The 11,951-nt window shown below is 41.4% G+C and overlaps 1 protein-coding gene across 1 annotated transcript; it reads right to left on the reverse strand.

Annotated features, from left to right (window-relative positions):
* Nucleotides 1–248: 248 nt before the first annotated feature.
* tmem168a (transmembrane protein 168a) lies at nt 249–10,744 on the reverse strand. Its single transcript, XM_029462363.1, has 6 exons — nt 10,682–10,744; nt 9,191–10,145; nt 8,718–8,993; nt 6,989–7,131; nt 4,463–4,740; nt 249–2,056 (listed from the first exon to the last, which is right to left on the reverse strand). Exons 2-6 carry the CDS (start codon nt 10,016–10,018, stop codon nt 1,506–1,508), a joined length of 2,076 nt encoding a protein of 691 aa, XP_029318223.1. The 5' UTR covers nt 10,019–10,145; nt 10,682–10,744; the 3' UTR covers nt 249–1,505.
* Nucleotides 10,745–11,951: the final 1,207 nt, after the last annotated feature.

An 11,951-nucleotide genomic window follows, 5' to 3' on the forward strand; every position in this document is an offset into this window, starting at 1 on the left:
GTTTAATTTTCCCTCTACACTCATTTATTCTTCAGCTCACAATCCTAATATTTGCCAGGCAATGCTAGTATCTCCAGAGCAGAGTCGGTATTTGTTCAGTGTCTGTAGAGCCAGCCATGTAAACGAGCCCGGCCGATTGTCTACGTACTATGAGTTCATTTTATTCTTGTTTCTCTCTATTATTTCCAACCAATCAAAAAGCATTTTCTATTTCTTCCCTACATTTGTCATAAAATTCCATCAAACAGTAATGTTCAATCAGTTTATTATCCAGGTGTATTTTTGACATTGTACAGGCACAAGGGGAATTAACATGTGAGCTCCTGGAAACGTCACCGTGAAACACAAACCTTAAGGCAAAGATCCAGAGTTTAAGGTAGGTTGGGAGATAGATCCAATACAGCAAATAAAGTATGAAATAAAGGATGGCCAATACGAGTTCTTAAGGTCAGTGCACCAATAAAAAGCATTGGGAGCTTCTTGATTTGTCATTTTGCATGAGAAGTCACTTGTTCACAGCGCAGAGACAACAGCAAGAACACTTGAATGTGCTGTGTTCGTACTTCTTCAACTTCCCTTCATTTATGTAAATAAACAGGAAGCGTCAGAATACTGTCTAGTGATTATATACACCGTCTCACAGCCAATGCAGCCGTTTTGGTTCAATTCAGGAATACCTGAAATGTTTGCAGGGTACAAACTCACTTTATTTTGTTCATTGGCAAAATGGCTGGTGAACGCTAGATTGCCATTGTTTCTTTTGGCTTGAGCGAAATCTAGAAGCAACTTGCATATTACTAGCATTTGGCTGGTGCTAATGTTGTGCCCTGATTGGAAGTGTACGAGGAAAAAGATCCCACAGCAAGAGCGGCACGTTGTCCCAGTGGTTAGACGTTGCCATAACCAGAGGGTCACGGAGTTCAGCCGCACAACACTCAGTATTCTGCCGGCTTTAAGAGACCGAGACCCCTCTCCGCTCACACAGTTTAAGTTAAGAGTGTGAGCTAAATCCTCTGATATAAATATGAGGCAAGGATATATACATTATATATATACATACATACATATAAAAATTGGGCATTCGCATTAAAGATATAACCATCTTCAAGGCACTATGATATTGAAAAAAAAAAATATGTAACAAAAAAAGATGAGCAGAAAACCTTCCAAAAACAATAGCTATGCAGTAATGGCAAAATAGTATTCAAAATCCTAATATCCCAAAATATAATACTTATAATCACCCAATTTGGCCGTTTGCTAAATACCATGTTAATAAACCATAGTTACATTCTTAATATGGTTTTATCCACCGTAATGTGACATCTCTTACCATAAAAAGCATACTGTATACACTTTATACGCCACATTTCACTCATGGGGTAAAACCTGTGTTATATATAGTATAACAGGAGCTTATCTTTTGTTTTTATAAACACCTAGTACCCAGCTGTTAAGACACAAACTACCAGAGTCGAAATGCACATATCAACTTCCCTCCTTCTCTAAGAGTGCACCAGTTTAATGCCCTGCCCAGTGTCCAGTACAGCTGGTGGGAACCAAGCCAGTTTACACCTCCTGAAGCAGCGCAGACACACGCTACACAGCCAGAACAGGTTGAGGCCACAGCACCAGTTGGAGATGTGCACCATGGGATATGTCACCTTGGGAAAGTGAGTCTTCCAATGTTTGGCCACATCACTTCCTGTGGGCAGATGGAGCGTGTAGTCGCTCCAGCGTTTGGACACGCCGTATGCGGCCGTCACAGTCCTTCCCTTTTCTGACCACTGGGTGTCGCTGTCTGGGTTGCAGTTGAACTCCACCCATTCGGACGTGAAGTCCCCGAGGAGGGGGATGTCTCCAGCCTCGGGGTCTACCCTGGTGACGGACAGCTCGGCCCCCTGCATGGCTACATAGATGCCCTCCACCCTGCGTATCTCCTTCACCCAGGGGAGGGAGTTTTCGGTATCCAAGACGAGGATGAGACGGGAGCCGTGGCCGGCGTTCTTCTCCTTCCACAACTCTAGCAACTGGGCCAAGTGGAGGCTCTCACCTCCTGCAGGAGACAAGAGAAGAAAGTGTGTGATGCAAAGACGGGAAGGAATGATAAACCACTTATCACACATGTTTTTACATCGCTAAAAGTCCTCACCAAACTCCCTTATGGAGATATACAGTGGTGGTTGTAGAGCCACTGTTGGTTCAGTGTTGTGTTCAAGGACATTTCAACAGGACACATGCTTGTTGATAGACACAGTGGCTTTGCAGGGATCAAACCTGTCAAAATTTCAATGCGGGACTGTCTGTCCGTCTAACTGCTGTCATCACAACCACACAGATTGCACAAATATGCCGTCTTCCAGCTGGCAGAACCAAAGCACAAAGATCGGAGCGATGGTACCTCGCCAACAGATGTGCCAAATTCGTTCCTTTTCTCATTACTTCAAAAATCATCATTTACTGTAGGAAAGTGCAAGGTAAGTAAATAAGAACAGAGGAGAAAAATGACTCCTACTGTTGGACACCAACTCTTCCAAGAACTGATTTATATATTTGGATATGAAATTGGGCTCCTTCCACTTCCCTAAAAATCGACAACAAGCCAATTTAGAGACACTGCTGTTGCATTACTAAAGCAATTTGCAGGCATGCATCCTACTGACAAACAGAGTAAAGACAAACTACATCTTTAGTGAATCCCTGTATCATTCGGGACTGGATACTGCCACAAAAAAGTCTTTACCGCTGTAGTTGAAATATGACTCGACTGTTTGCAATTTTGCTTTATGTCAGAACAAGCTCACTTTTTCAAAATGTGTACAATTATCCACTGAACATTGACTGAAGATGTCCCTTCAGGATGGTGACACAGGGAAGTGATTATCTTTTCAATGGGGATTTTTTTTTGTGTGTCTTGTTTGCAGCAGCACGCAGAGATAATGTGTCAAGTAATCTCTGAACAGAGGCGCTGGAGCTGACACCGCGTTAACCTGCTGTGATTCTCATTTCTGTTGAGGGAGCGCTCGTGTCACAGCAGACAGTCTGAAACTTTCACACAATCTTCTTTACTGGAACCAAACCTCTGCACCGAGTCCTTCACAGCTATTTTTTTTTTTATCTCTTTCGGCTTACTCTGTGTGATCTGTGCAAATCAGACCCTGATTGACAGAGGAGGGATATGAAAAGAATGGAAATCAGACTGTAATGCAAATTCAGTTTGCAGGCAGAATACAATATCCACCTAACGCCATCCGACAGCAGTCAAAGCAGTAATTACTGCTTTTGTGTTTTCTTTTTGTTGTAGTCTGAGTCAAGTCTTCGGTAATTATTGACTGTTAATTTGTGATTACTGTTAGCTAACTGTGAAGAGATAAACTTATCCAACTCACTGTCCACAGTGGTGATTGACAGTTGGCAAATTTAACATTTCTGATGGTTTATAAAAACTTTTTTTCCATCTGAAGTGACTCGGCATCCTGCACGGAAGCTTTCACAGATAAAATACTCTTGTTCCTGGTGAAAGTTAATGCAAATCATCTTCTTCAGTGAATTAAGATAATTGGGAAATGCAATTTAATGATAAATCATCGTGCCTATTTAATAAAGCAGTCTTTATTTTATTTGCATTTGTACTACTTAGCACTTACTTTACAATCTCCAGACATGTTTTTAAGTATTTAAACACACCCTGCAGTGATTAATATCTTGTTTATCACGGGTTGGATGTTTGTGAAATACACAGTAATAAGTGGGGTTTTGTTTGGTAGATAGTGAAAGCTCTGCCATGTCGTCTGTCAAAACTTACACAATGCTATTGGTTTCTGTGCAGGTGTGTCGGAGACCGTTTACCACATGTGTCGGTGTTTGCATATTAGACGGCGATTGGCTGCTTCGAATTTGTCAAGTACCCAATCTATCTTTCCAGGGTTACGGTTGAAGCTCAGATTTAAGGGAGCGGCGCAGACGTCTCACCCTTCAGGAGAGGAATGTGAAAACACCTCTATTGACAAACTTTGCACGGATACAAGTCAGTGCAGTCAAAGTCGGACATTTGAGGTGAACATCAACATAAGAAAAACACATTTTTGAGAGGAGGGATCTTTAAACTAACTTTAGACTCATCTGCTCACTACTTATTACACAATCTCAATAAGTGATGTTCAGCTGTTGGCACCTGACTTAATATGCAAATATATATTTTAATCCAATTGTAATTTCAGTTTTTTTCAAATTAGATGAGCGACAATCTTTCTACATACCCTCGGGGGTACAAGTACACCTGGTTGGCAATCCCTGTAATAAAACTATACTGGTGGTAGAAATGTAGTTTACCGATAATGAAATATGATATATAAATAAAATTGCCTAGAACGGTGAGCTCATGGTGGTAATGTGGTCAAAAGGAAGAACATCAGTGTCAGCATGAAAATGACTGGTCTAAATCTAAAGACTGCATCCTTACCGGCCAGAGCCCAGGACCCGGTGCCTTTGTGCGTGTGCCCACTGTAGAAAATCAGATAGGTGTCATGGCGGGGTCCGTCTGCTGTACGAAGCTCCAGAAAGTTGCGCAGCTTCGTATGCACGGCTTCCAGCGTGACGCCACTGGTGGAGTAGTCGCAACCAAACGTCTGGATCATGTGGTGGGAGAAGAGGCGCTGCACGTTGTTCAGCATACCTGTTGAGCGCATGTTCAGCTGTTGTACCTGCTCGGGTGGTAGAAGAGTGGGCTGGCCATCAGCGCTGGATGGAACAGAGACACGAGAGCGGGGTGAGAAAAACAAACATTGTATCTACTCCGAGGGAGAATCAAGTTAGGTGGCTTGTCAGGAGCGGAGACGGGGCACAAGCAAACAAGACATGAATGAGTGAGAAGTTGATAGTTTGACACACCGGGGAGAGGTGACAGAGAGCAGAGGATGGGAGGAGATGGGGGGGGGAGGAAATGACATTAGCTTCAGGGATATAAAGGAAGTCAGAAATGAAAGGAAAGTGAGAACAGGGACTAGAAATGTGCATGGGAACTAAGGTTAAATATAGTTGAGGGCAAAATGATTTTATAAAGTGTGTGTGAGTGATAATAACAAGTGGATGATAACATAGAGGGGACACACACACACACTTACACACACAAAGTCAAAGCTATCAGCTACTCATACATTTTATTTCTATCTCTGGACTTAATGTTATTCCTGGCCAAGCAGATGGCAAAATCATACTTCACTCTTATAGACATCTGCATAACTCATGCGATCACACTATCACCTACAACCTCACCTTGTGAGTTTGCCTTTATTTGAATGTGGACACTTCTGGTGTTTACTGGCGCTTTTAAGAATTGGATTTTATTAACATTTTGAAGTGAAAACAAAAACACTTTGGGCATAACGTTAACGTCTGCTAAAAGAAAGATACACTTGGTCATGCTGCAACCTTTGCATGTCTCTCCAGGCTCACCGTTCACCTAAACCCGTCTAATCTTTTCAGATCGGCTTGTAGTTTGAGAATTCTCACCACATCTTTCCCCCGTTACTCTTTCATCCTTTGAAAAATAATTGTCCTTTTCTCCACACTTCTCTCACAGCTCCTTCACAATTCCTCCCCTTCGCTTTGCTCTGCTCCGTGTGTCCCTTTTCATTTATACCACCGCCCCGTTCTGACTGTTTACAACCTTAGCCCTCTCCTTGTGTTTTCTCCCCGTCGTCGCACCCTCCCCGTTTTACCTCGCGCACCTCCCCTTCTCACCCCTCTCTCTAATCTCCCCGTGGTGCTCTTGTCATCGTGAAAACATGATCTGCAAGCCATCAAACAGCCCATTATACACTGCTGCATTCTCATCATGCTCACAGTCCTCCCTATGGACCCTGCACACACGGCCTCGCATACAGAGCGTCTACAGCTCCAATAGGACCGGCATCCAAAATCACCTGGAGAGTTAAACTCTGAGGCCGGCATCCCCTCTGAATGCTAAAGCCAACTATCAGCTAAAAGCTTCACTGTACAGAGAGTGGTCATAAAGATATTGACCAGCCAAAATGTCCAAATGACACATTTCAAGACCTCCGAGGTGCTCTGGGAGATGGATGTAGAACTGATGGCTAGCTCTTAGGAGGGGAGACGTGTCAGCATCATCAACACTATGTAAGATACTTGTAAAAATGCTGGGTAAACTGAGGCCACTGGGAGAGTCAGCGGCAGCAGCAGCTAATGGCTAACTGCTCCAGCTGAACAACTTAGTATGCTGCGGAGGGAGCACTGCAATGATCCCTTAAGGGCCAGAACATTAGCGGCATGTTTATGCATAGTTATTGGCCTATTTATCCAGTTGGTTTTGTGTTAACCGAGGAGGGAGTTGGAATGAGTGATCATATTTAGCGTCTGCGATACCAAGAAAGGCTTTGTTGTGTGGCAAAGGCAGTCCAGTGTGTGTTCATATGTGGAAATGTGTCTTGCTGCTGCGTCGTCCATTTGTGTCGTAAATCAGTTGAGCTGCAGCTACACTAGGAGATCATAAACGTGTGATAGAGAACTAAAACAAATGTGAAAAAGTCAAGAACATCTGAAACAATGATTCATTGATTAGTTGACTGAAGGAAAATTATTTAGATTTTTATGTAGCAAAAACACCAAATTGTGTTATTTGTCAGGATTTACATTTCCTTTGTCTTATGTAATAATAAACTGTATATGTTTGCAGTATATGAAATAGTGACAGACAAGAGATTAGAGTTAGAAAAAGAAGAATCAGCAGATTACCTTACAATGAAAATAAAAGTGAGTTGCAGACATAATTGACAGAACAATAAATTATAACAATATTGATCATTTAGGTCATTTATCAAGAAAATATGTCAAGACTGTTTTTTTTGTGTTGTTTTTAAGCTTATTGGAGATAATTTCTGCCTTTATTTGAAAGTAGAGATGATGGATGGCATTTAATAAAGATTACTAGCAAAGTAAGTGTAAGTCTGTAAACATCTCTCTTCAGTACCTGCAGTACGCAGTCGGTATGACCAGAGCGTAGCCAACACAAGTTCCCCCCAGGCAGCTGCCCAGCTCGTGGAACAAGCCGTGGACCAGAGACTCCAGAGGCAGCACCACCAGCAGAGCGCAGAGAAAAAGGCCGTTGGAGGGCTGCAGAAAGCAAAAGAATCAGAGTCACCATCATTCGTCACGTGCACCCGAGCAATCGGACCCGGCTTATTGGTGGTGACACTTTGCAAGACAGTTATACAATACGGGAGTGACACAATGATATTATTGCGAGACAATAAAATCAAGACGAGACCTAACTACATGGAGACACAATGCAGAGTGTGACTGCAGACTAAACATCACAAGGATCCATCACTGCACTTTCTGCATTGCCTGTAGAGTAAAACTATTAGAAGTCTACCATCTTGTCATCCACTTGAAAGTTTATTTTTCCTCTAGATTGTAATGCTTTAAAGTCAACTAGACAGATTAAAGAATTATGCAATTATTGCACAAATACATTTAGAAACATACAGCAGATATTGTGCAATAAAGGACTGTTTTGGTTTGACTGCAATCAATTTCTTGAGTCACTCACTGTGATGGTATGCAATGCAATTTACCATCCTCAAAAAGCTACTGTGGGAATGTAACAAATTCTATACCTGCATGGTTAAGTGGAACCACACTTGTGTTTGTAAGAATATATTGAACTGCCTAAGGTGTAAAATGTGTTATACTCATTTATTGAACTTTTATGAAGTTGTGTCCCCTTAAAATGTATAATACTATACTATAGTGCATCTCCAGCACCTCAATATAGTATTATATAAAAAGGGGAGAAAGCACAACACGGTGTAAAAAAGGAGGACTTCACAATATAATGCAAACAAGTAGTGGTTTGTCAGAGATGGAGAATTGGTTTGCAGTAGTGGATCCCGAGCTATGAGAGTTGATGGATTGAAACATTTGCATAGAGTTGAATATACACCTCTGTGACTACTGTTCGTTTCAAAGGCTGTAGTTATTGCTGAGACAGCGTTAGACTGTACCCTGCTGTTATTCTGTGTGTGTGTGTGTGTGTGTTCGCACTACAGTTACATGGATCCGAGTGGTTGACCACATTAGCAACAGCAAAAGGCAAATAGGTTTAAAAATCACGCACAACAAAACACCAACTCTCTCATACGTGAGGGCAGACGGCTCCCACTTTTTCCAAGACAAATTTGCAACTGACATTAGCAATGTGCAGATCTCAAATTAGGACTCAGGCCCATGAGGCTCCCACATGGTAAACGTCTAATAAGGCTAAATAAGTTATTGCTGCTCTTTATGCAAGTAGATAGGGATATTAAAGTCCTAATTAAATTGGTTCCGCATGATAGCAGAAGTACCTCTGCTTGGGGAGCAACTACTAACTACACACTGCCACCAGCATCTCTCTGCAGAGTTTAGAAACATGGCTGTGTGATACGTTTTTTAAAAAAGGCAGTCGTCATGAAACTCAACGTTTTATAGCTGTAAGTCGAGGAATAAGAGCAGGACCCTCGCTGTGATCAATGAGATTGTAATGAAAATCTGACTCGCTGAATGCACCCAAGAGGTTTGTCAGTATTATGACATTATTAAGACGCATACACAACAAAAACAATAGAGAAATACTTGCAAACTTGGCTACAATATGTCTTTGATGATAATATACTGATATGAGTTAAAGTAGTAGTAATCTCTTTTGTGTCTCTTACCTGCCAGGACACAGATCCCAATATGACCGTCGACAGCATACAAAAGAACACCAGCCGTTCTGATATGAGGCAGAAGTGTCGGATGCCCCTGGAGGCCATGACTTGGTTGAGACTCCGGCTACTGGATCGTTGGGCCTGCAAGGCCTGCTGACACTCACTCAACTTGCTGTGGAAGCCCCATATTGTCATCAGCAGAATTATGTGGCAGATGGACCAGAAAAGTCCAAACACGCAGAAGCCTGGGATCACCAGATACCAGAGCTCCAAGTGACCAAGCTATGCAAGCCAAGAGAAAACTGTCATTAAACACTTGCAATTTGTAACTTAATGATACAAAACACTGTTTCATCATTTAAAAAGACTCTCACATGAAGGTTACAAATTGTAGGAAACAAAAGGAGTTGGACTGTCACACAGAAGCCCTAAAGACTCACACAATGGAAATGTCAATTTTTGCAAAATGCTGAGTGTACCTTTAAGGCAGCCAGGACAAAGAAGGCCAGCTCAGTCACACTCAGAGGCAGCAGGGACAGCCTCCTCCACACCCTCCCCATGGAGAGCACTGGTATCCAGCGCTCGCTTGGCCCAAGTCCACTGAAGTACACATCCAACATGGGCTCGCACAGCAGCCTGCCCATGTAGCAGCCTAAGGCGTAAGGATTGGCTGTGATGCCTAAGGCCTGGAAAAACACCAGAGATGTAACCAAGGCAAAACTGACCAGGTTAGGCAAAGCCAGGAGAGATTTCATTCTCAGGTCCACAATGAGAGCCCCCAGGGCCACCACCAAGCCAATTATGGCCACCGACCTGTGAAGAAGCATGGTAGTGCTGGCAATGCCAAATCCCAGGAGCTCCAGCAGCTCAGTTGATGTTAGCAAGGTGGGTTTGTAACGGATGGAGCTGCATATTCGCTCCGTTAAAGCCCATACCGTTTTCATGGATACACTGGCCAAGAGGAGATAGTTGGCAACCATTTCCTTGACATTTGAATCCAAGGACGGGCTGTTGAGGAAGCACAGAAGGCCGAGCAAAAAGCCAAACCACAAATGGAACAAGCTGAGACTGGCTTTCTTCATAGAAAAGTAGTAATGTAGAATGCTGGCAATCCCCAGGACGATGAGGCCCAGGATGAAGATGACCAGAATCATCGGTTCACTCGTCACCTCCCAGCGTACGTACATGCCAACGCATACCGCCACAAGGAGGTTGACGCTGGACAGGTAACCCAGGCACCGCACTGATGTGAACATGTCCACCTCCTTAGGTCCATCGACCATCTGCTCCTCTTCCTCCCCAGCCATGGCTGACTTGAAAATAAGCTTATCCAAATACAGTCAATGCCTTGCAGTCACCTTCTCTAGACTTGCACGGGTTTGCAAGTCTAGAGACAAAGTCTAGCCTCTTGATGACATTCTCTAAAATCAGCCCCTGTGAACAATTCAAAAATAGGTGTTACTTAATAAGCATCAATCCAACTGTCAGGCCATCAAAAAGTCACATTTCTTAGTTATTTATGTCCAGACGAATTACTTAACACTAATAAGTTTCTTTCTTGTTCTATAATTAACACATTCCTGGCCTTAAAAAATGGCTTAATAGGAGGATACAAAAGCTATAGTACAATTTGACCTAATAATATTAATATTAATACTAGGCTACAACTAATACTAATGACACACAATGATAAGTAGCAATATAGTCGAGATAAACGTATTAAATTGCTTAACATTGAAAATGAAACTGCGGCCCTGCTTTTAGTTTGTGACGATGTGGCACAGCAGTTGGGAAGTTTGCTAACTTGCGTAGCATTCCCTGCTGACTTTTCGGCTCTCGGTTAGCAAACTCTCTTCTTCACCTTTTAATTATGTCTCTTTAACTTTCAAAAGAACAAGCAGCAACCCTTGCACAAACATAAAAGTGAGCACTGTATACAATAATATATTAATCGTCAAAATGTTGCTTACATGTTGTTTGTTTAGATGACAGCAGCTATGCTTCCGTATTCCAGAGTACAGCATCTCGCAAGTGTCAAAACTGTCGAGCTTCGCTTTTCAGGCTGCGAATATATCTGACGTACACGAATCACCTAAAAATAATCTCTCTACAAAACTAATGCAGTGCCAAAAATAAATAAATGTCTTGTTTCTTTTGATGAGGCTTCATCCAGGTTGTTTTACATCCTGTTATGTTGATTCCACGTGTGAAGAAAGTAAGCTAGATGTATGGAATGTGGATAATGTATATGGGCTGCAAATAAGGAAATAATTACCACAATAATCGAAATATTGTATTGATACATCTCACATTACTGTATCTGCTTAGGTGGCATAAGAAGTTGGTTTAATGTTTATGGAATATGTGATAATGAACTGTTGCTGACATTCTACTTGATTTTAATAGCCTGGAAAATCATAGGCTATTTTATTTGCTTTGCATTGTTAATTTGCATGTGGTAAAACTGTGGTAAAACATTAATAATATGAAAAATGTAATAATATTGATATTATGAATATTATATTGGCAGGCCCAACCCAACCATATCTTTAAACAAAAAAGGTATTCATATTTCTTTCACATTTCAACTTCTGTCTGAATTCTCGATCAAAGTCATTCTTTTTTATATGTATGATAAATTACGTAGAGTGCATCATATTATTTGTATTTGCTCTTTTATGGGTTTGGGTAAAAGCTATTTGTAGGTCTTTCTTCAGCAGATAAACAACATAATGGAATTTAAAGTAAGCCTTTATCTTAATAGTTTTTCAGATTGAAAGCGTTAAATGGAATACCAAACATATTGCAGAACCATATTAGAGAATATATAATTTAAAAATAATCAAGGAAATATTTACAATATTCAATAATTTCAATATATAAACAGGCAAAAGGCTATAATAAAAATATATATACAGCACGCCTACAATTCTGCAATAGCCCAACGTCAACCTTTCTTTTTTACAGCAGACATGGTTACTTGTTGTCAATTTTTATATTGCCCAATATCCCAAATCATTATCAAGTTATTATTTACAACCGTTTGTTTTCTGCTACGACGTAACAAAATGTTTGTGACAAAGGCAGATTAAGAGACCCTCAAGCTTTGGGCAGATTGCACAAAACTCATCAAACCAAATCATGACTGGGTTTGTTTATGATAATTTTTTATTAGAGAAACCTCATGACTTTTCTGAGGAAATTTCCAAAATGTACAAAAATACGTCATGCCGGCTGTTG

Source organism: Cottoperca gobio, chromosome 23 (genome assembly GCF_900634415.1).
Source record: "Cottoperca gobio chromosome 23, fCotGob3.1, whole genome shotgun sequence".
Lineage (NCBI taxonomy): Eukaryota > Metazoa > Chordata > Actinopteri > Perciformes > Bovichtidae > Cottoperca > Cottoperca gobio.